We start from the raw sequence: 25289 nt of genomic DNA on the forward strand, positions 1-25289 counted from the left end.
TTTCATTAGGGTCCGAATGGGCTGGTAGCTCAGGAAGAGCATCTTTGTTTTGGTGGGACCCACTGCAAAGCCTGTTCAAGCTAGCGTGCTCACCTTCCAGAAGGATTGCGTTTGGCCATGCTGATACACGTGAAGGCAACAGCTCCTGTTATGTGCAATACTATATTCCAGTGCTACTTCAGGTCCGTATGCTCTGCCAAAGAGTTTGCTTTGTCCTGCATCTGTCCTGTTGGAGCCTTTGGCTGGAGGGCACCTTCTGTGGCCTGTAATTCGTTACTGGCTGCTTTGTTCCACAGTGCCCTACTTTGATTAGGCAACAAGTCTTTATCTGAAAAGAAGCGAGTTGTTCCTTCGCCAGTCCTCCAGTTGGAAATGGTTTTGGGACTGGACTTCTCAGAATGAGACTGTTGGTACCAATTTAATCTTGTTCATAGCTGGTTTATATCGCTTGGTGAAATGCCAGGGTTCTCTCCTGGGTGTTTGTTTCTCTGCTGTATTTATAGGCAGCAACACTCATCCCCGTCAACCTCCATTTTGTGAGATTAAAATGCCAAAATTTTCTTTAGCTTCCCACTGTAAAGTGGGCTCTTGTTTCTGTCGTCACCTCAATTTCAGCTCCTTGTTCCTGAGCAGAGGTGCCCACGCAGGAGCCCTTGCCCACAAGACGTCTTGTACTACGGACACTAGTGCTTCTCCATCCTCTCTGGTATTACCTTGTCGGATACAGCCTGAGGCCACTGATTTTTACGCTTGTGTTGCAGTGCTGGCTACTTGTGCCATTAGGAGTGACTCATTCCCCTGGGCTCTTCTCTGTCCCATTGAGTTTAAATTCATCATAGAAATACTGATGATGGACCATATCCTGTTGTGCTTTGAAAGATCCTAATGGAGTTGTGGCAGCTCACCAGAAGAGATGAGCTGTTTCTCCTGAACTGTGTTCTGAAACAATACAGACCAAATCCAGCAGATACAAGTCAAGGGGAATTTTACTCGAATCAATGAGCTGTTTCCCAAAAGTGTCAATGGATCCAAGTCTGGAGCCTTAGCAGAGGCATGAGGTACTGATGTTTCAGGTTACTAGAGAGGAGGCTGAAGAGCTTATTTTGAAAGAAACTAAGTGGGAATATGAAGAGGGATCCAGGAAAGCCAGTGAGCAGTTCAGGAGTGTGATCTGGTAATAAGCTTAAATGCTGTCCCTTTAGAAGGGGAGAAAAAGCAATGTAACTTTCATGTGGTGTGAACTCAGTGCAGTGCCTCATGACCATAGTAAAGGCTGGTAGAAGTTGCAGCGTGGTTTGGGATTTGGAGTTGTTGAAATCTTTGATTCTTTGAAAATGACAAAACAGTGCTCGAACGAGAGATTAATGGGAGCGGGAGAGGACCAGGACCAGGGAGGGCACGGTGAGAGCCCAGATACTCGCTTTGTATCACAACGTTCCTTGAAGCCGTTGCGTGCACTCTGTTTATTCGGGTGAGGTTGGCATTTCACCCTTTGCCTCTTTACCCTTTTCATCCCTACCTCAGTGCAGTGCCAGCTAGCAGGCTGGGGAAGCAGGGGACAAAGCTCCATCTAGTGTATAAAGGGAGATGTCTGGGAGCTAGCAAAACAAGAAGAAATTCTGCAGAAGATGGCTTTCCCTAGCCCAGGCATGTTGGTTTTGTTTTGGGTTTTTTTTTGTTGGGGGGGGGGTGTTTTTTGGTTTCTTTTTTTTTTTTGATAACTTGTGAATAGGATTGCAAACGCTTTGACTGGCTTCAGCATCCTGACAGCTGATGCTCATTTTCTGTACCCTGGAGTGCGTACAGGTTAATACTGGCTTTAATACAGTTTTAAGTAGTCTACAATGTCAATTCTAGGCAGAACTAAATATATGTCCTTCTATTAAGATTAGGATTTGTATAGCCAGGTTATAGCTCTGTGAAGAGAAGAGACACAGAAGTATAACGACGTATAAGGTTAACACTTTTAAGGTAGAATATCTTTTGACTCTTCCTGATGGATTTGTACAATCTTAAACTACAGTAAGTGTTAGATAATGCAATTATAAATGGACAAGACATTTTATTATCTGCTTTTAAAAACAAAAGAAGAATAACAAATCATCTTGTTTGTTCTGGAGGTTGCTAAAAATAGGTTTTATTTTTTTCTATTCTTTTTTTTCCCTGAGTACTTGGAAAACCAATTGCAGTTCCTGAATGTGGCTTTGCAGCAGCCTTTCTAAGAGGGTGGGAAAAATATTTTCAGTGTATTAGGCACATATTGGCAACTCAGTACCAGGCAGCTGCTAAATTTCTGAATTCAGCAAATGGTTGTATGGCAAAAACAGGCTACTATGATCTAATCCAGACTTTTTTTGTGGATAATGAAGGAAATATTTTTTGGTTTTCCTTAATCCACCAATGATGTCCCATTCTTATCCAAAAATATGCTGCTTGTTCTCATACCTGTAGCACCTCATACCTGTGGTTCAGTGCCAAAGACCACTTGGCAGAATTTGTCCCTGCCTGCAGTAGTAGCTCTTTGAAATCTGTGGGAAGTTGAGATAAGCACCTGCGTGGGTTTTTGTTGTTGTTTTAAGGCTTTTTGTAGTTTCCAGCATGTTGGGAATATTGGGGATTCTTCCTGCTAGAGGAGGACCAGGAGGAATAGAAGAAGGTAAGTGAAGAGAAGGTGAAGTTTGCATCCAAAATGGTAGGTTGAGGTGAGGGGATGGTTTGTAGTGCTAACCTTTCTGAACCAAGAAGCTAAAGAAATGGAGAGTAATTTTGCTCCCAGCAGCATGTTTGCCAAACATTTGTTTTGCAGAAACATGCAGCTGCTACCAAGTCCAGACTGAGAGCTGGTATAATATGGCTTTTTAGGGGCAGCAATACTGCTGGCTGCTGGGCTCCAGCAAGTCTGGAACTATACATCATTTCCAGGTGACTTTGCTGCAAGTTTATAAACCTGGTTGACTAATGTAGCGCTGTATAGTCGTCTGCTGTAGCCTAAAATAACAGGAGGTGTGAATTGCTGCTCCACAGTAATGGTGGGTGCTCCCACAGGTACTTTGCCAAGGTCACAAATGCTAAATAAACCAGATTAAACAAAACCCTGTTGCAAGAATTCGTGATTAACTGTAGTCTTTACAGGATTTATTGGTTATAAACTAAGCGCCTGCCTTTATTTTTTGTCCTAGTAACTAAGGCAGATGTGAACTTCAAGTCCAGTGAAACATTTTTTGGCTCTTGCCACTGTTTACATGATTCAGGAGTTTGCAGTAGTTCCACAACAAATATAGCTTTGAACAGAAATAGCCATTCAAGTGCTATGCTTCTGGCAGTGCAGAAGAGATTAAGAGGGTCTAACAAGAAGGCTTGTAAATAGTTTTGAGTTGGCTGCTTTTTTAAAAAAATAAACCAATAGCTGTAATGTATTTTGAAAAGTTAAGGACTGGTATTCCTGCAGCAAGTTACATGGACAGCATGTCTCACTTAGTTGTCATTAAACTGTGCAAAACATGGACCATGCTGAACAGTTTTACTTTAAAATAGCCTTTTTCTAGAACTGCAGCAGCTGTATTAATTTTTGAGATTTTATTTGGTTGCATAAAGTTGTTTCTGAGGATTTTTCCTGAGGTCTCCTCTTTCGGAAGAGCTTATGCTTTTTAGATGCAACATAAGAAAGATGCAGAACAAAAGGATGATTGCAAAATGAAATTAAGGCTGTGTATTAGCAGGGCTGTATTTCAGGTGTTAAGAAAAGACTTATGATAGTTTAAGGAGGATCTTCTTGTATATGTTTTGACACTTTGTGAAATCAGAAAGTATAAATGTTGCTTGTGTGTTCTTATTTTGATTGAGACTTCATTCTGTATTATGTTTTTGGTTTGGTATTTTATTTACATGCGACCCCAAGTTTAAGTAATTACTTTCCTCGTTCCCTCTCTCTGGTGTTTATGAACAGTTTCTGGCTAGAAACAAGGTGCAGAATTTTTTTTCTGGGGGCCAAGGGGGGAATTGCCAGAACAGTCCCTGGAGATGCCAATTCCCCAGTACTCCAGCAGTTAAACCGACACTAAATATTTCTGTGAAAGACTGCAGTTCATATAGATGTCATGAACTTAAAATAGATTGTACAGCTGTTGGATGGTGGGCAAAGAGGTCCTCTAATCAACACTTGCACTGACCTACCCCAGCCATCCTGTGCAGCTGCAGAGCAGATGCTGAGGTGTTCTGACATGACCCGCAGCGTACACCCGAAGGTTGTAAGCACACAGAAACTGTACCCGTCTTGGGAAATCCCTGGGAGTGGTCGGGATTTGGGATAGGTACTTGGGGAGAGAGAGACCTTATTGCTGGATGTGGCTGAACTGAGGATGCTGCTGGATCGTGTGGTAGCATAGCAGTGCTGCCTGATGGACTGCTGGGGCTTGCTTTCTCCAGGAGCCTTGGTTTGGGATTACCCCATGTCAGGGGTGTTGTAGGTCGCATTAAATGGCTTAAGCAAAGGATCTGAAGGCCATCTTTTCTCTAGTTGTTTGTAGTTGAGCGATTCCTCCAGTGAACAACTGTCTTTCTCTTAGCCTCAGTTAGCAAGTTTGTAAACATCATTAATGCTTTCTTACATGGACAGCTGGAGCTTATCCCACCTTCCTGTCTGTGCTGTGGGTTCCCAAGACAGTAAGACTGGTACATCTGTCCCGCAATTGCGAATCGCAATTGCAGTGTAAATATCCACGTGGCTGGTAAAGTAACTTGTTGCTTATTTAAGGCTTATTTCCTAGCCAGTCATTCAGCCTGCACAGTAAAACAACCCTCTTTGCCCCAGTAACTCCTCCACAAATAGCCAAAAATGTAGAAGGACTATAAGCAATGCTTAAGGACTCGCAAACTGAAGTTTGTTTAAAATGTGTGGATGCTGAGGAATTGGTTTCTGCAGTCTGGAGAGTTGCTTTGTTAGAAAGAAAAGTTGCTAAAGTCACTCCCTGATCGGATCAGGTCCTGTAATGAACAGTTAGTGCTGTGGCTAGAGATTGAAGTCAGAGTTTGCATAATATCTGTCCAAGATTATTTTAATGTTAGACTTGTTGCAGTAATGTGTTAGGGGTTGTTTTTTCCCCTTGCACATGGTATTGACTGTAACGAGCAAGTCCTACATGCTGATAATAGATCCATCATGTATCGAGCACCGAATTCACTTGGTGGTTTTCATTGTGACTGTTTGGCATTCGTAATCATTTAAAGCAAATCTTCCATAAACACTTTCCCTTTTGTTTCTTAAGATCCTGTTTGCTCAGCATACCAGAGCGAGGATGTCATCTGTGCGAGATGAGGCTTCGAGCTGCCTCGTCGTCTTTGGAAAGCATTGAATAGCACTGTAACAGTGGAGTCAGTAAGCAGAAAACCTCGGATGAGTGGAAGGGTTTAGGGTGGGAGTTGCTGGGTCACCGTAAGCCTCAAGAAGCGTGGTGGCTTTTTGGCTAGGAGGGAGTCTGAGCATGCGGATGATGAGTACAAGCTGTGAACACAACACGGTCAAGTCTTGGTTTCTGCAGGGCTGCCTCTGTGAATAAACTTGCTATCCGACGACGGAAAGGTGATGTGGAGTGAGAACTGGGCGCTATGTAGTTGCAAAGTATCAAAAAGCGCAGTGATTATACGTCATCTTCCCTCTTGGCGACGGTGTTATCTTCTCTATTTACCCAGATAAAAGAAGGTAAATTCAATATTACAAAATCAAGAACTACAGAGGTTGTTAGTGGAGCGTTATCTCTTTGCTTTTTCTTCTATCACCTCTTGGTTGTTTTAGCTATCTGGCTTTTTGTTTTGCAAATGTGTGTAGAGCTCTTTAGAGAGGGAAGTACCCATAGATGCGATGTCTGAAAAATGGTTCAAAAAGCTTTTGACAAGGTCAGGCTTTCAAGTGAAAGACAAACCTGCCTCATGCCATTTTTTTTTTGGTAATATCTTCTCTAAGTTTGTGATGGCTTTGAAAGTTTGAGGAAGAGCACCAAACCAATATTGGGTACTGCAGTCAGCTACATTTTAAATTCCTTTAACCCTTCATGGAACATTTTTGGGAGCTTGAGGTATTTGTGTGTGTAGGTGTCATTCACCTGCCTGCTCCTTTTCTGCCCGAGGGATTCAGCCTGTTTGAGCAGAGGTGAAACTACGGAAACGGTGTGTACACGGTCACATTGAGTCTCCGTACTGGTACAGATGCACGTCTAGCTCTCGTGAGGTGCACCTCCAGTGGTTCCTGGCTGGAGGTTCCACCTGGTGAACCTTGAACGTGAAGGAGTTATGTCCCAGAAAACAAATTTGTCTTGCATTCACGCTTTTCCTTCTTCTTTTTGGCAATAAAGATTGTGAGAAAGCTGTGCTGTTACGGACAGCCCTTATCCACTTCTCTGATGGCACTAATGACCCGATCACACCCCTTTTAATTAACGAAGGGGAGAAGTGCTTTCAACTCCAACCCGCGTCTTCTGTTTCTCCCAAGCCCGCAGCGGGTTGTCGGTCCACGGGACAGCGAGGGTGGTACAGCCGCCTGGGCACGGGTCTGAGGAACACGCTCAGCTCCCTGGTAGCGCCTGGCATTTATCTGTGCTTGCTGCACACCCGCGCCTTGCTCCGGGCTGTCTCCATCAGGAGTTTGTGCAATACTCTCGCGCAGGTGAGGCAAGATGTAGCGAGATGCTGACTCCGAACTTCGGGGCTGTTCTGGAGTCCTTTTCGTGATACCTGAAGACCTTGTGTGTCGCTGCCTCAACGCCCAGCTTCTTTTCTCCTCGGTAGGTGCTGGATTGCACAGGTCTGCAGTGCCGGCCGGCGCCGGGCATCGCTGCCCGTGTTGCTGCTCTGTGGGGATTGGAGTTGCCAGGTCCTTACCTGGAGCCACCCCTAGAGACACGGCCGGCCGAGACGCCGCTTGACTTTCACCCCAGGGTGCTCAGCGAAAGCCCTCAGACACGAGGGGTGGGGGAAAAGATGGAAGCTGTTAGAGTTCAGATGTTCATGCCCTGCTCCTTTGACAGCTCCTGTCTGTAAGTGGCGCTTTGCCGGAGCGACGGCACCGTGAGCAGATTGTGTGATTGATTTGTTGTGGTGGAGGTTGTGTTCTGGGAGTTAAAAGTACCGTGCTTGGGAGCTGGCCACTGTCTTCTGCAGAGCCACAGGAGCTGTGGCTGACCAGCTGAGATAATGACGGTGACTTTCAGAAGGGGAAGACTTATAAAATACTCCATGTTTAAAAAGAAATTACTAACATATATACATGTCTCTCTCTCTCCCCCCCCTCCTTCTGAAACTTAATGTCAAACACACATTTGGGCTAATAGAGGTTCGGTTTAGGCATAAAAAGACTTGGTGCATTATAGTGATTATTATGTAGAAGTCTTTGAGGGTACTCTCGGTTTGCAATTATTTATCTCCCTTTTAACAGGAACAGTAGTAAAGGATTTTAAAATGTGAACTTTGCAGCTTCTAGGTTGAACTTCTTTAGTTTTACCTTGTTCCTTAATCTGGTGGTGATCAAGCTTTCCAAGCTATGCTGCAAGCTGTGTCCCCAAGTAAATGGGCATTCAAGCAGATCAACTTACGGAATTTTATTAAGTCAATGCTCATGCAAAAGCCACCTCCAGAGCTTAATAATTATTTACTGAGTGCTCCTGGGTCATGAGAGAGGTTTTCATTAAGTTCAGAAAGCATTATGTTCAGCAGCTTGTGAAGGTGTGTTTTAAAGACAGGAAGAAAAATGGAAAACTACTAAATGGTGTACAGCTACTTAAAAAAATTCTTAGCTGAGGATTAAATGAAGTTTTGGTTTTTTGGGTGGTTTTGTTTTGTTTTGTTTTTAAAGACAAGTGTATCCACTGAATTAATTTGATTTGTAATTCAACCCTTAGCTCCTGGATAGTAATTCTGCATGGTGGATGGTTGAGGGTTTTTTCTTCCTTCCCCCTGCTGACCAGGTGCACGCAGTGCATTCAGGTAGATGGATGGATGCCTGTTGGGTTGAGGGCTGTTCTACGGGTGCAGCCTGTGGTGTAGGGTAAGCAGCGCTGCTGCAGGAGAGCAGCTCTGACCTGGTGTGGGTCAGGATAAAAAAAAACACTGGAGGGACAGAAAAATGTTTACCTTGATGATGAAGCAGATGTAACACCAGGCAGCATGTCTCTTTGAACATGTAACCTTCAAACATGGAAACCTTCTTTCATATATAGGCCTGAAACATAGTCCTTGCTTTATTATAAAGGCTGATAAAGGTCTCCACACCGTTTGTTATTGCTGTGTCCTTGGCAAGAAAGGACATACCAGGGTGCCAACTGTTGGTTTGTTTTTTTTTTTTTTTAACATTGATACTTTAAGCAGCGCTAGCCGGTTGGCGTGGTGAGTGGAGCATCGCTGTAACCCACAATCAATTATTAAATTTTAGGAATGAAGTACAAAGTGTTCCAGGGAAAATGCCCTAGTAGTTTTCTTGTACTTAGAATCCCTTGCTTTAGCTGAAGATAGGGGAGAAGAGATTGAGTAGGGGACATTTTTGTTTTTTGTGGGGCTTTGGGGGTTGGGTTTTTTGGAGGGCAATCTGGCTCCCTCTTGCTTTTATTTTTTTTCTTTTGGTATCCTTCCATTTTTCCATCACCCCCCCTCTGTGGCAAACAGCGATGGTGGCTGGCAGGTTAGATGCTGCTGCAAGTGTTGTTGCTTCAGCCATACACGTAGTACTGGCAACAAAAAGTTTCTTGAGGCTTTACTGCTTGGTAGAGAGACTGAAAACAAAATCTGGACAAACAGACTTTAGTTTTGAGGAAACTAGTGGTCATTGAACAGGAGGGGTGTTGGAAGGGGAGCTGTGCAGTGGTCTCTTCTGATAATACCTTCTGGAGGTCAAGCCAAATATTTGAGTTCTAACATTGGCAACCTCTCATCTGCTTGCTTTAGAGATCAGGATAGTTTTATGCTAATGTTAGATCCATAAATGCGGATGCCTTTCTTTTCTCTATAAATAATTATGAATGGGATAAGGGTAAGACATGAAACACAAGCATTTAAATCCTGTGTTGTTTCTTACCTCTGACCTCCGAGATCTGGTGCAGCTCAGTGGATTTCTTGTGGTGCTAAATCTGCTTTTCTTGGCTGATTTTCTTTGTGGACTAACCCATTAACAAACAGTTGGCACGAAGAGAGGAGAGCAACAGCCTCCCTCTTGTGTGCCATTTCTCTGCTTAGAGCAGGGCAGTCAATCCTGCCAGAGCAAGTGGTTTTGAAAGCTCTTTTTAATGCATTTTATTTGATTCTTGTTCATCTGCGTTTGAGGAAGCTTTGGGTCTGAGGAGTTGGTCTGTGTTTTTAATGATTGTAATTTGTCTAAGAAACCTTACACTGGAGGCTTTTATTTTTTCTTTAAAAAAAGCAATAAAATTCTATAACAGTAATTAAAAAGCAAAGCTGAGTTAAATATTTTTTTCCAGTTCAAAATCTCCAGGGAGGTTTCTTAACAAATACATAGCTAATGCAAAATAATGTTTGTAAACCTGACAACTCATGTAAATAATGCATGTGAACTGGATAACTTGTTTGATCAATTTATAAGAATCTGAAAACAAAACTGACCAACAAAAGACTAGTTTGTCTTTTTGCCCAAGGAGACAGAGGTAAAATAATCAGTACACATCTGGGAAGGTAGATAAGGCTTTAAAAGATATGGTCTCTGTAATCTCTTGAGTTGACGGCAACAAAATCAAACTTGATTTTAGTCTGATCAGTTGCCTTTGTTATGCAATGGCCATCTGCATTATAACTTATGTATGCAGTAACTAACATTTCCCAGGCATCTGAGCAAAGGATATGTAATTTAAACTTATTTAATAAAACGTTATCGCTTCATGATTAATTGGATTGGCACATGACACTCATAACTAATAACTCTCAGTCTGTATTACACTATGCTTATTAGACTGCTAATGGATAACTGGTTTAATCATATGTCAATTAAAGGGATGAGTTGGTTTCATTTATTGCAATTAAATGATACCTATAAACCATGTTTGCAGGAAGTATCTAAATCACATCGTGTATCAGTTGTGTGTGTGGGCTCTGTTACCGACTCTACATAATCTGGCGGTGAATCAGCTCACATATGAGAGTTTTGCATCCATGTGTCCAAGTTCTGGGTCGTACTGCGGTACGTGGCACCGTGCTTGATCACGGGAGAAGATCTGCCTGTGCAGCAGCACATAAAGGTCAAGAAGCTTTAAAAATATGAATTTTCAAAATTCTCTTGATGAAGCCTTTGACATAACAAGTTTCTAATTGCTTTTTTGATTGGAAAACTGAGTTTCTGACAGACCTTCTCCTGTTTGCTCTCCGGAGGGTACACAGCGATGAAACCCAAACCATCTTCCATTCCGCCTCAGAGCTTTGCGCAGAGCGTCCTGCAGTTGAGAAGAGGAGCAGATGCGGTGGGGAAGGGAAGCTGGGCAGGAGGACGGTCCGTGTTGTGCATGGGACAGGCTTAGAGGAGGAGATACCAAAGTTTCAAACAGTTTTCCACGTTTGATCAGTGGAAGGAGTGCTGGTGCGGTGAGACCACCCTGCCCGCGGAGGAGCTTTACAGCCCCCGGGGGAGAAATAATGGGAAATCTGCGTGGCAGGAGCTGTCTTGTCTTTGTCCAGTCTCCTTTGCAGTGCTTGTGACAGGAGTATCTGGTCAGGCAGGCAGGTGTTGCGCAGCAGCTTTTATGCCAGATAAAAGCATTATTTCAACTCAAATATGTTGATGGTAGTAGCTGCGGTCTGGCAGCAAGTTGCTACCAGCGCTGCCTGCGTTCAGGGCTTGTGCACCTCTGCCTATAATTGTAACATGCATAAATAAGAGAACGGTGCGTCCGCTGAGCTCGTGGCTCTGTTGTAGCTATGCTGGTTTCTGGCTTCTTTGAAATAAGGATGAACAAGACATTCAGTAATCTCCTCTCAAGGTTTTCCTTCCCCCTCATCTGGCCACCAAAATCTGATGTTCCAGATGTGAATAAGATCAGACTCTTCTTCCCCTTGCTGGTGTCTGCTCTTCTTTTGATACTTGTTTAAAAAGTACATTGCCCGACCTTGCACTACCTACCTAATTACATCTAAGCCATTTTCTCCCAGTGAATAATTAAAATACTGAGCAGAATTGCAAAAGAAATAAAACTTGGAAGAGTCTCTGCTCTTTGGGGAAGAATTTGGCAGAACAGCATTTTCTGGGACTATTGTTTCTTTTTAAAGACACAATACTTGCAGCTTTTGTTGACAATTTTCAATCAACAGTAGACCCCTGACTCATCTGCAGGAAGCTGTAAGAGAGTTGTCGGTGTGAGCAGGTACAGTAATCGCGTGAGCAATACGAGGTTTCTAGCAGGGGCTGTTTGAAATGCCACGGAAATAATTTCTCTCTTTCTTCTCCCTCGCATTCCCCAAAATTTTAGTATATGGGAAGGTTCTTCTGAGATGTTTTTTAGTACACTTGGCTTTGGTAGGCAGAGAAACAGTTCAAAATGAAAGAAGGTGGGAGGAACTGCTGGGTTACGAATTTTGCAGAATTAGGTATCTGTAAAAAATGCCGGTAACACACAAATGAGAATCCTGCTTAGTGTGATACAAAATAAGCTTTTCTTCAACATGAGGAGAATGAATCCTCCCTTAAAAGCAGCATTTGAGTGCCTTTTTTTGCTCATCAATTACAGTGGTCTGCAAAGTGGGGTGCGCAATATTATTGGTGGGCAGGAAGAAAATATTAGCACTTCAGTAATACATGTTTGTAATTCATAAATAAATAAATATACATATATTGGGGGTGCACGCTCAAATATTTTTTCATTGTAGCAGTGCATGATCAAAAAAATTGGGAGACCACTGACCTATAACTGTCCTAGTCATGGAAATAAAGCATCTCCTCAGTTTAGAAATGTGCAAGTGGTTCAGATGTGCAGCCAGGAAACATGCTGCTGGGTTTAGATGTAAGAATGCTTCACCCTTAATTGAAGGGTGATGTTTTTTACAAGTATCACAGTCAATGACTTGTCTTGAGCAGCTAATTAGTACGATTATTCCACAGCTGCATTAGTTTCACCACAAAGGTTTTCTCTTGTTTTATCAAAAGGATCAGTGTCTCTGTGAATGTTTCAACCTGACAGGTCTTAAATAGCAAGATGGTCCCCTGCCTCCCTGCCCCCAAAATGTGAGCTCTGGAAAAGCAGAGTTTGATCTCTTGGGGGACTAAGTGTGGGTTCTCCTTTTTCGTTTCTACTCTGAACTGTTTTCAACATCAGTCCTAAACAAAGCTGGAAAACTTCCAGCATTGCTGGCTCCGGTTGTCCAAGCACAAGTAGCTCTTGGTGCCTCAGCCTCCAGGCGAGACCTGGAAGGGATGCTTGCTTCTGCGCTCCTTTGCAAGCTGTCCGGTCAGCATCCTGCAGGTAGCACCGAAACACCGGAGCCAGAGGTGGGATTTTCAAGAGCAGTCTCCTCCTAGAGCGGGAGGGTTACTGCTGGCTTCCCCAGGCATGGCCCTGCATCCTTCTGGCCTAATGAGCCCTTTCCTTCCATGGGCTGACAGCAATCAGCTGCAGCAGTCAGAATCAGAAACCAAATATCCTGAATTATAGGCACTGTAGCTCTTTCTTGTATGGAGTCATGTATTCTTACCCACTTCCAACATCCTTCCCTCAAAGGTTGTGCAGCTTGGTATTTACATACCCTCATTGTTCCGCCTTATGTTACAGAAATATCTTATAAACGGATTTTAGTTCTGAGGGAACGAAATGATGGGTTGCTTCAGAAGGTTTCCCTGCAGGCCATGGCAAAGTCCCATGGTTTGTCCCATGCTGTCTGGTAGGAAGCCCTGCTGGCCAGTGGCTTAGAAATAGCTCTTAGGTGGTGAAGCAGTGAGCTAGCTTGGGCCAGCCTGATACGCTTTATAAAGTGTGACTGAAACAAGCCATTATTTTTGTTTATTCTGCCTGTTCTTGTATGTCACTGTGCTTGGAAGATCCTGGTAGGCCTCAAGCGGGAGTTGGGTTGGGTTTTTTTGGGTCTGGTTTCTAGCTATGAAGAGTGTTGCCACCAGCGAATCCAACCCCGAGGTAGTATTTTGCAGAAAATAACTGAAGTTTGTTATGTTTTGCTTTCCTGGGAGAGGTAGATTTATTTCATCTATTTATTTTTGAGCTAGATCATTAGACCTGGAGTATTATCTATACCTGTCATTGGACTTGATACAGTCCTTTATTACTTTTTAAGAAAGGAATATGAGTGCCTGCTGCTATCCGTTAAAGCATTTGTTCTTCTCGTGGGTGGTTGCTGTAAAAATTGAAACAGCAAATAGCTCTTTACAGCTGGATATTTGCACTTGGAAATGGTTAGCTGTAGCCAAGTTAAGGCAGCCTAATGTGGCTACTAAGTACCTGAAGTAGGTCGGCTCCGAATTCCCCCTCGCATGGTGCAGCGTATCCTCACCCATCCCGCCCCACGTTCTGGTGTGATTCTGCAAGCTCCGACCGCTGGAGCCGCGATCCCGCTTGTGGAAGCTGAGCTGTCTCTCTCTGGTCTTCCCACAGCAATTCCGAGCATCCTGGCGCTTCCAAGCCTCCCTTAAGCTCCTCCAGCATGACCTCACGAATCCTGCTACGCCAGCAGCTCATGCGTGAGCAGATGCAGGAGCAGGAGCGTCGGGAGCAGCAGCAGAAGCAGCAGGCAGCCCAGTTCATGCAGCAGCGCGTACCCGTCAGCCAGACACCTGCCATCAACGTCAGCGTCCCCACCAGCCTGCCCCCCGCCACCCAGGTACCCATGGAGGTCCTCAAGGTACGCCGGTCTCTCTGCCTTTCTGTCTAGGAGCTCTTGCTCGTCTAAGTGTACTGTATTTAACAGGGACGTGGTTATAGGGATTTTCGGCAATGAAATTTTGCAAACAGGCTGCACTCTGGCTCGATTTGCAGCTTGTTTTGGTGTCCTGGTAGTGAAAAATGGAAAAACTTTTTTGAAAATTTTGTGTGACTTTTGTTTTCTTTAAACTTTGAGATCTCGGGAGGTAGGTTTTGTTACAAAACTGATGTTTCCATCATTTTCCCTTTGGAAAATACTTCTCCATCTTTCTAGTACTTAATTATTTTCAAAAAGAAGAAATTATTACTAGATATTCAAATCAATATTTTGGTTTTTAAAAGAAAACCATGAAATATTTTTGTAAAATGGAGTCAAAACTCATTACAAAAGAGCTCCTCAGAAAGCCTTAATCTGAAATAAGGGTGAGTTTCCAGCCTCTTGCAATGAGCCTTTGTAATCCTTTTTTGCTTAAATGACTTGTTTGCTATTAGTAGCTTTGGATTCCTTGTCCTACTGGAAACTGTAGGAGCTTGTTAGTATCCCTCTGTCAAAGGGGATGTAGCTTGCTAATTACTCGGAGAAAAACGTGAACAGTTATAAGAAAAGAGATAATTTCATGCACTGGTTAAGTCCAAGTAGAGTAAAGCAATGTGAAATGTGTGAGTAAAAGAATGTAAAATGTTTTGGAGAAATTTGCTGACATATTTCATGAAAATAAAATTGTCTTTAGTTCTGAAGAGTTATCTATTTGCTCTGCATTATTGCTAAATCTTTTTATTACAGTCTGATGTTTAGTAACTGCTTTCAGTCGGTAAGCATATTCTTACCAGATAAGTAAACTGAGCTTGGTTACAATCCGCTTGTAGTTTGCTCATTGCTGTTATATATCAATGATACGTATTCAAAGATTTAGTTTTAAAATAGACTTGCAGGCTCAGGACTTTGAGGCAGTCTGTGTGACGGGTTTATGGAGAAAATGTAGGGTGCTTTTATTTATTGAATCTGCATTACGGTAGTGTGTTGACTGTGCCAAAACTAATACTTAATTGGGACACTAGAGTCATACTCAAGTATGGTCTACGATCTAGGAGCAAAAAGGCGACAGTTGAATTTTGAATTATATATATATACACACACACGCACACTTCCATCAAAAATTAAATGTGATATACTTTGAGTGTGTGTGCATGTGCATATAGTAAGGAGTCCGAAATTGACTGGGAAGAGCTATTTGTCTAACGTTTTTGCATTACACACAATGTTTGTGTATAACAATTTGTTAAACTTGTTTCCGGGTTATGACACTGTAGTTATAATTCACATCCAGCAGATGTGTAGGTTCTATGAAATAGTTTTTTGTTTGTAATGCACTTAGTTAAATAAGCACATGTTACATTTTTATACCTTTTCACCCTATCAACCTAATATGTTATGACGTGAATTTTAGGGTTTTTTTTAAACCTCTCTGAAATCTTGTAGGAAAATGTTTATTTTCTGATGATATTTTAGTGTTAAGGAGCAAGTGTAATGTCTTGAAGAAGCACTAGCAGTTGTCTATATTGTTCATTTTACAATTGCCTCTTTATATGAGAGAGGAGAAGAGGCAGCCCTTTATTTCTGAGAGACAAACTACAGAAGATGCTGTAGCCGAAAGGTGATGCTAGGTTATTACCAATGGGGTTACTAGGAACTGGCTCGTCAGAGGATTTGTATGCAAATCTGTAATGAGTTAGAGCATTCCTAGGGAACTTCACGCGAAGGACTTGAACCTGAATCCTCGTCCTTCACGATTACAAAAGAAATACCTGTCCCTTGTTTTGTCCTGATGGAGGAGAGTCTCCTGGAAAGGAGGAGGACACCTCCCCTGCACTCGTCTTTGGCCCAAGTGGCAGTGAGCATGACCCTGTAGAGCAAAAAATTAAGAGAATATATCCTTAACTGGCTTGTAAATTAAAAGTAGTAACTGGCAAGAACTGCCTTTTTGGCGACAGAGAATTGCACATTGAAGGTGATGATTGTGGAAATGTGAGCTGCCTGCTGGAACAAAATGATGCCTGTCTTCTCATCGCCTGCATTTACATAACTAACAGTCAAAATTAGAAAAAACAAGTCCTTTTGGTCTCTGCCCATGAGAGAAGAGAGACTGCTTTGCATAGTTTTGTTGCTTGTGTTTTTGGTGGGGGAAAGCAGCTAAAGATTCATCCTTTTATCCTTACTGATAAAAGTGGGCCAGTTCTGTAACAAAAAAAATAATATAAAATACCAGACTTGAAGTCATGATCTTGGTGAAAATTTGCCACTGATGCTTCAGGAAGAGTAGGATTTGGCAGAAAGGTCCATATAATTTTGTTTTGGTGGTTGTTGGTTTTTGGGGTTTTTTTTGTTTTTTTTTTGTTTTTTTTTGATGTTAAATAGGTTATTTGGCTCAAAAGATGAGATTAACAATAAATCAGGATCTTCCTGGTGCCGATCCGCTGACAGCCAGCTCTGCCTGCAGTAACAGTGTACGGGTGACATCATTTCCCTGCAGCTGCTTTTTACACTTCAGTTGTTTTTTAGCTGTAGACAAATTTTCCATATGAGCTGTACAGAAGTGTTAATTAGATAAATAGGGAACTAAGTTGGTAACTTTATTATCCAGATGGTCTGGATTTAGTGACCTTAAAGAATGAGGTAGACAAAAAGGGGATTTTTATGTTTTCAGAAATGTTAATCTGCAAGGCAACTTTCTTTAAAAGAGATCTACTTCACAAACAAATAAAACCAGATGTAGTAGCTGTTTTTGTTGTTGGTTTTGTTTGTTTGTTTTGGAACTCAGCATCAAAAAACACCACTCCAAACCTGTTGCATTTGTCAGCGTTTTGTGTTTTTAATTACATTGTGTGAGTTGCCCTTTCTCCCATATCTCCCAGTGTGAGAGGGAGAATAATATTTCTGTGTCTGAGGATGGTAGTTTGGAATGACTAGTTTTAAAAGAAGCCAAAGGGGTTGATGAGCTTGGATTTTATATTTGTTTTCGAGATGTTAATTTAGAAACAATACAGAAAGAAAGAGAAATACATATGAATCTATGTCACACTGCATAGGAATCTCCAAATTACATAATGTGGTATGCTCAAGGCCATATGAATAAATAGGATTTCATTTTCTTGAGTAATGACTTCTTATTGCATCACTTCTCTGCCAAGTAATGTAGCTTGGAAGGTAGGAAATGACCTGTTGGAATTCAAGTTCTGTGTTGCTTTGTGCAGCCTAATTAAGAGATGGACTAGGAGCAGGTCTAATGCATTTGAAACAGTATCTCTTTGAATGTAATAGCAAAAGGAAGATTTGTTTCGGCTTTCAGTTATCCTCTGCAGAGCTGGTGTTAGCTTCAGGGACATACAGGCTGGTTTATCTTTAAGCACCTTTTCATCCATCTCCTGTTGGTAGTCGATGACCAAGATCGATCACCTACAGAGATGTCACAAGAGTTTCTTTGCTTCTGCTGCAATTCAGCTTCTTGCTCTGCTTTGGAAATAGGAGCATATAGCCTAAGATGTTGATCGTTGGAGTAGTTCGAAGCCCTATCAATGTTGGATCAGGATCCGTTCCTGAGATAAAAAGTAAGTTTATATTTTTGTTTAAAAGAGTTCACTACTTCGCAAAGAGTTTGTCTCGAGATGTCTTCGGCGGGTTGTTTCATGGAGTAGCTTCTTCCTATGGGTCTATTTTAGTTTTGGGTACTTAATTGGTATTAAGCAGCTGTTCTTTTTGTTGTTGTTGATTGCAATTATTCTCTCGTCTGGTAAGAGTCCTTATCTGTTGGAGCAGAAGCACCGCTGCAGATCTCAACCTCAGTATTCCAGAGCTGATCGCTGGGAACTGGTTGCTGCATTTCTGTAAGAAGGGTTAGCTAGGACTTGAGGAGGTCGTGCATCAGTTCCCTGCCTGTAGTCCCCGAGACCTGATGATAGGTTAGTCCTTTTGCTCCTCAGTCATCCATTTGCAAAATATTACTGCTATTAATCCCATACCTTGTGGAGTTAAATTTGTTAAAGGTGGTGAAATCCTTGACTATTATTAATCGAGAGAATAGGCTCTTGGTTTGTGGTGAAGCTGGTCTGTTAATCAGCTTCCCCATAGCTGTCTCGGACTTCATCTGTTACCGTCTTCCTGCTTGCTATCGCGGAATTAGCTTCTGTCCTGTAGTCCTAGCAGCTGTCTGTTGACAGTTATTCGGGGAACATCTCCTGTTGATGTGATCGAGTTACTGGGTTCTGCTTTTTGTGTCTTCTCTGCCCCCCTCGCCCGCTCCCAGCCTCCTTTCCTACCAAGCAACTTGCAGGATTCTTGTGATCAGTGAGTGATCTCCTGCCTCCTGAGTTACTGGCAGCAGCAGGGCAACTCCCTGCATTTCTGACGGGCAGTGATACCCTAGCCTCATCTATAGGGTAGTTTTCAGTCTTCTACATCAGTCCAGGCAGCTGATTTTGCTATTTTTTTTGTTCAGCAGGCAGAAACACTGACTTGTATGGCCAGAGTTTTATGTAATGTCCCTCTGGCATCTTCACTAAAGCTGCACTGTAGCAGTATGGGTTTGGGGTTTACTACCCTTTACACGCTTTTAAAAAACACAGAAGGAAAAGGATTTTCCTTCATCCAAAACATCTAAAACATCCAGAGGAAAAAACCAAGGAATCGTTCTAAAGGCTGAAAGTACCAGCCATCATGCCTTATTCTCCCAAGCAAGGCATGCAAGATCCTCTACTTGTTTTTTGGGTTAGTCTTTGAGAAGTTCTGCTGATAGAAGTAGTCAGACCTGAGATTTTGATTAAGGCTTGCCTTTGAAGATTGCTCTTTTTTTTTTTTTTTTTTTTTAAGTGCACTTGTCTCAAAGTAGTCTCAGTTACAGAATTTGCTCTGGTCCAGAAAGTAAACTTATTGCAGAAATTCAGAGAAGTGGGCCAGGGGGAGGAGTGGAGTCTCACCTGTCTGCTCACTGAGAGACATTACAAAAATTGAATTGTAGCTATGCTGTGCAGTTTGTATTTTTCTGCCTGATTTCTGGATAAAGTTTACTGTTCAGAGCAAGTATAACACAATCCCCTAAGTACTTTGGACCTGCCTGCCCAAAACGCCAATGTGGCATTGCAGAAGCTGCAACTGGCATGAGCAGGCTTATGTCCTCCATGGGAGGAGATGTACTGGAGCATCGTCAGGAGTCAGGGCAGGAGGCTCAGGGCCAACCTCGGCCCACAGAATGCAAATCAGTTCCTTTGAAAACACTACCAGTTCTTGCAGAACTGAAAACGTTACTGGTGGGCAGCTGACATCCAGCCCTTTGCATGTCTCACTAAGCAGATAGAAGGTGGAAAACTGAGGGTGAGCACTTCTTCCCTCTGCCCCTCCATGTTATTTGTTCGCGATCCTCAGTTGGCACATGGATGTGACGCTTGTGCTGTCGTGTTTTTAATGTGATGCACCAGGCAACGGCACAAGGATTGATGATGGAAGCCTAAACTGGATGTGTTGTGAAATGGCGTGGTCCCTGTCCCAGTCTGTCCCCGCTGCTGCATGCTAACGCTCCCAAGGATGCGGTTGGTTTACCTCCCCTTCCTCCCGAGTGTTGTCTCACCAAATGAATAGCATAATAAGAAATCTGCTGGGCTTGTGACATCTCTCTTCCTCCTTCTTTGCCTGCCATTGGGGATTTAAGAATGTAACTTCCATTGGGCACAGGCGCTGAGATGGGAGAGCCACGTCGGATGCCGCTGCGAAGTACAGTCTCGAGGGCTGGGGTGGCAGTCTGCAGTGGGTGTCTGCTGCATGGACCGGCGTGTTCCTGCAGTGGTGCAGATGTCATTTGGACGCTGCGGAAACACTTTGCAGGTAACGAGATATAAAGAGGTCTCCTGACCAGCGGATGATATAACAGGTCCCTTTCAGGATGCTAACGTCCCTTTTATCCTTGTTTCTGGAGAGTGAGCAAACAGTTCCCTTGCTCCAGGGGATCCAGACAAGGTGGGTCCTGCTTGGTTGATCTGCAGCTTGAGATCTCTCCTCTCTGTGCTCCCGCATAGCGCCTGCTCTTGCTAACGGGGCATTTCACCCCCAAATGTGACATGTATATAAAAACATACGTATGGAAATATAGGCTACAAAAACATTTTTAATATTTGTTATTAACAGATTGTTAATAGTGTATTTGCATACAGTAATGTTTATAATATGCCGGACATTTAAAAATTTCTCTGCCGCTAAGGACCCCGCTTAGGATTTCCCCTGCTGCACTGCCTAGGTTGGCATCTTCATGGTAGATGTTAACTGCTCTTTTGGTGCTAGAAATACAGCTCCTTACTGCTACGTCTTCTCATTGTGGCCTTTCTTCTTCCATCTGGGGTCCTAAACAAGCTGAAACCTCTTAGTTTCAAAGCCTAGAACCAGATACTGTTTACTGGATTTCCACTCTTGCTTTATTATTCCAAGAGCTTTTGCCCATCTTATGGCAGTATTTTGGGCTGATCACTGCTGATACCAGAGCGGGTCCGTTTGTCTCTTAATGCTGTCCCGTTGCTGTAGTTCATGCTCATCTTTCCCTTTACAGCAACTTTTTCCAAGTCGACAGGAGTGCAGGGCTGCAGCCGCACTGCTTGGAAGGGTGCAGGCGACCAGGCTGGCCTCTTGCCTTCACCCTCGTGTCATTGTTCATTCAGATTTTAAATGTGCCACCACGATAAGCTCTTTGCATCAGATACCCTGTATTTCTTCATTTTTGAAATGCCAAGCATGCCTTCTGAGTGATGTTAATGACTATGGACATATATCAGAAAAATACCTCCTCCTAGTCCTTTTCCAGTGTGCTTATTACTGAGAGTGACCTGTGGTGGTAATGCAGTCCTGCCTGGCAGGGGAGGCTGTGCAGTTAGCAATAGTGGTTTTGGTGTAATAATTACCATAAAACTTCATTGTATAGGGGACTTATCTCACAGTTCTAAAGAACAGGAACAATGGAATGTCAAGATAAATGTGTGGTAGCATCTGCTACAGCAAATGTGTGTTTGTAGACGCACTTATCTGATTAAAAGTTAATTTAATCTAACCTGACAATGGTAGATAGTAGTGTGTGCTGGTATGTTATGTAAGCATGGCGTGTATTTGCAATTGAGAACCTAGATGAGTGATTTGCCAGACCGCGTCTTGGTGAACTGCAGATAGAACATTTAAACTAAGGTTACTTACACTCAGAGACTCTGGTATATGTAACTTAAGCCTACAGCAAATTCTTCTTAAAGAAAAACTTGCATTTAACTACAGAACCGCTAAACCCTGCCTTGTCTTCTAAGGCTTCACGTAAGTAAAAGTATCTCTCAGGCCTTAAATCTTTTGCTTGCTTAGTGGGTTGAAAGCTGTTCCAAAACAAGCACTGGTGCTAAATGTCTGTGGTTAGTAATAGAGGTAAAATGTAAACTCTTGCTTAACACCTAGGTTATTAGACATTAAAAATGCATGGAATTCAAGGGGGCAACATGCTTTGGTGTACAAATATCTGACTGCTTGACTGCTAGTGCAAAACACTGCTTTCACCCTTCGTTCCAAACGTCCTTTTCCTATGGATGCAAATACGTGTGTTGCCTAGCTCTTGAGAGAAATGCTGTTGCTGATGAAGATGTCTGATGTTTGCATCTTGTCTCTTCAGCTGTGGTCACTGTGACGTAAAATACAGCTCCCAAAGTGGAGGAACAAAGTGTGCTGCTACAGAATTATGCTGCTGGAGGGGGCCAGGGTGTTCCCTGGGCAAATGATACTGTAAGTAGCGTGCACAGGTAACTGAGCAGAGCGGGAAGGTAGCTGAGAAACTGCTCCTTATCATAGAGCTGTCACCCTGCAAGTTCACGGTAGTTACCTGGTAGTTTGAAGTAACATTTTTGACACGGAGCAAATAAGGATATATTTGCAGAAAATGATACAGGAATCTGGAGGTCTAAGCTCTGATCACATTTTAGAAGGTTCTTGGTGGTATATACCCTAGTTGGTGGTCTTCAGGTTTTGCTGTCTTCCTGCTGGCATGACAACATCCACAAAGTTAAGGAGAGCTTGCTAAGTTTGTTCTGTTACAGCTTCAAAGCACTCCCCCCCCCCGTATGGTCTACCCATACTGTCTGATGGCTGAGCTACCAGACCTTGGGAAAATGGTGGGAAAATGGTGGTTCACCACGTCTCAGTGGCTGTTTTAGAGCTGCAGAAGATGAGCTAATGTTCCCAAAGATTTGTAGGTGCTCGTAGTTGTGGGTATTAAAAGCATTGGCAAGGCTCTGCAGCCCGCCAGCTAGCAAATTTTAACAGCCTGTATTAAGTCCTCTTTCAGTCAACGTTAATTTTAGAAAAACAACTTATTACATTTTCCTGGTTAAGCCAAGGACATAAGAAGAGAGTCAGTGTTGATTATTGCAGTTGTGCTTGTTGCTTCCACAGCTTAATTCGGCAGAAAATAGAGCCCGGAGCCACACGCGGCGCTGGAGAGCGGGGGATGTTGGGTGGAGGTCTGGGGAGGCCTCTGCTGACACCTTTGATAGACATTAAATTTTAAATGTGAAAATTTAGATCTGCTTAAGGTAATCTTTTGGTATTATGTATACTCGCAAATATTTCAGTTCTTCAGCTAGTTTGGCAGCATTATTCTCCGAGACACTGAACCTGTGTAGTGAATGAATTCAAAGTGACAAGCTGGAGACATTCCTGCCATTCAGGAGAGGCTTAAGGAATTTCTTATTGGCTAAATTACAAATATGTAGCATTTTGCCCAGCACTGCATGGCAATTTCAACCTGCCTGACCGTGACAAGATTAGCACTTTTCCTCCCCCTCCCCAGCAGTAATTTTTTTTTTTTAAATTAGATTATGAAGTACCAGGCAGAGATGCAAAAGCTTGAAAGAATAAAAACCAGCCTTACCTTGAATGATTCTGTCTGTCATTAGATTGGTTCCTTAATTAGCCCCATGTCCTTTAACCTCTTGAGAAATAAGTAAGGGATAAATTTGGGGATAAAGACAAAGACGCCCGAAGATTTACCACACACCGCTAGGTAATTCATCAAGGAATGTTGGTAATTAGCCCTGCCTCTTTCCTTTCTGGCTCATTTAATAAAACTGGTTGATTTAAAATAATGCCCGCTGGTTCATTATCAACTACTTTAAGAGCCAAGTTATGAACTTGAAACAAAAACCAGTATTGTGTTGTCTGTAAAGGACCTGGCAAGTGTGTTTTGTTTTGTTTCTTAAAAAAAGAAATGATTCAGTCCCGTCATCAGTCTCCCCAACTTGATAATTAAGTATTACTTTGTGTTTGGATTACCATTTGGCTTTTTGGGTGTATTTATTTCTAGCGTCTACTACTGAGAGGCAGAGAGGAGGAAAAAAAAATCCAAGATCTTGAAGAGGTACATGTCAGATTGTGTTAAGAAAGCATGGCCTGATGGAATTCAGCTGAATACGGACTTTACAATTGTAGTAGTCGTCCAGTTGAGGAAATGGGTAACTGCTTTAACCCTTTACCTCTGGGAAGTAAGTGCCAGCTTCATGTCTTGTTCTTTGGGCAAAATGATCCATTTTAGTAATGTGTCTCTTCAGTGCTTGTAGTGGAAATTGTCCCTGAATTGAGGACAGAACTCATCTGGTTTGTATTTGCTTAGAAAATATTCATGCAGTGTTCTTTCTTTTTCTTTATAGATAGGAATTGCGTTAGTCAGAAATTAAATGAGAGGATCAGGCTAGAACTGGATCAGTACACTGCTGCCTTTGCGCTTTTCTGGGAGAGTATCTCTGTATGGCAGCATCCAGTTTGAATTTGTTACATCAACAGTTGTTGGCCAGCACATCAGGTTAGGTCGGTCTGTCTGACTTAATTATTTAAGTTACTATTACTGTAAATCTTCCTTTAATAATTAATGTCAGACTTGGATTGCAACACTTCTGAAACTGTTGTGGGCTAGAGGAAAAGCAGGCTGTGCTGCTAGCCTTCCGCTTGTGGTAGGCTTGCCAGATTTGAATGCTTTAGAAGAGGTTCAGAAAAAGTCTTCTAACTCATCAGTATCATTGGGGGCAGAATTAGATATAGTGTTTCAGCGCAAATAAGAAAAAACATCCTCCTCGCTTGTCTTCCATGCATCCCCTGGGATAGTGCTTATGCTGGGGGAGCTTGTGTTTGTCATTTGCCGCTGTGACCCAGCAAAACTGCGTGTCTGCTTTTCTATGCTTGGCAGATTGGTAAATGGAAGAAAAAAAGTGATGGCCTCTGTGGAAATATTACTCTTCCAATCTTTAGTTCTCAGCAATTCTTTTGTTATGAACTGCAAGAATACCCTGCTGCCTCCAAACAGTTGCAGAGAGAGCGCTGGGGCATTGGGGTAACAGCTCAACCCTGCAGGTTGTCACTAGAAGCACTGCCACTGGATACCAGCTACCCACTTGTTTATCATTTTGATAATAATGTTTCTTAATAAACATTAAACTTGATAATAAAGTTTCTTAATAAACTTCTATAGTTTAAATTGACTTAGAACTAGATATTTTTTCCAGCTTGTAACGATATGGAGCAGAAAATCAAGTATCTTAAAAAAAAAAAAAAAAAAAAGAAAAAAACCCCAAAAAACAAACACAAGTCTATTTAATACCAGTGTTTTTGCAAAGTTAGAATGTCCACGCCAAATTAATAGTTTGAGTTTCCCACATCATAGTCTTACATTTTTAACATACTGGAACAATACTTTGTTACGGACCTCTGACTTAGTGTTTTCGTCTTGTTGAATATCAGTAGTTGAAGTTCCAGACAGATCTTTGAAAACTCCTGGGTAACTTACACAATGCAAGCAGAACTATTTTTTTTTCCTTTTGAACTTGGTCAAGAGCGGCATGCATTTCAACATCAATATTACAGTAATTAAACTAGTACACGAAATGCTTGGAAGCACTGAGAACATACTCAGGTATGTCATTCCTTGTGTTGCACTTTTACAGTCTCTCAGCAGATGGCATTACCGTTTCCAAGAGTGTGTATATTTCTTGGGAAAGCTCTCAGCTGCTGGGGAAGTCGTCTTTCTAGACTATTCCTTTTACTGATGAAGGCTAATACTCAGGTGTTAAAAACTGTTTTGACAGTTTCTCTAATCGTGTTGTTTGCTTGTGTTATTGTATTTTATTTTCAGCACCTAATGTCCCCGAGGTACCTTTAAGCCATTAACCAGTAAATGCTGTATGTAAGTTATTACATGCGAAACCCAATTACTGCTAGAAAGTCCGTGAAAGGCAGGCTGCCTCTTCTAAATAAACCTGCTACTGGTGTCCAGTAGAAGTAATAAACTTGTTCAGCAGGTAAGACTAGAGCGCTAAAAAAAAGCTTAGGCGATAAAACTGGAGTGTTTTTTCCATTGAACATTCCCAATCCTCAAAGCGATGTAAGACACA

At 42.4% G+C, this 25289-nt stretch overlaps 1 protein-coding gene across 11 annotated transcripts in view; it reads left to right on the forward strand.

Annotated features, from left to right (window-relative positions):
- MITF (melanocyte inducing transcription factor) overlaps window positions 1-25289 on the forward strand; it is a 112578-nt gene that overhangs the window by 47353 nt on the left and 39936 nt on the right. For 9 of the 11 annotated variants that reach the window (XM_052776171.1, XM_052776169.1, XM_052776172.1 and 6 more), the window contains one exon: window positions 13581-13827. In XM_052776171.1, coding sequence (XP_052632131.1) covers window positions 13581-13827 — 247 coding nt within the window. Of the gene's footprint in view, window positions 1-6876; window positions 7029-13580; window positions 13828-25289 lie in introns of those variants that run through there. The other 2 variants (XM_052776173.1, XM_052776178.1) reach the window with 2 other exon arrangements.

The sequence above is a fragment of the Harpia harpyja genome, chromosome Z (genome assembly GCF_026419915.1).
Source record: "Harpia harpyja isolate bHarHar1 chromosome Z, bHarHar1 primary haplotype, whole genome shotgun sequence".
NCBI lineage: Eukaryota > Metazoa > Chordata > Aves > Accipitriformes > Accipitridae > Harpia > Harpia harpyja.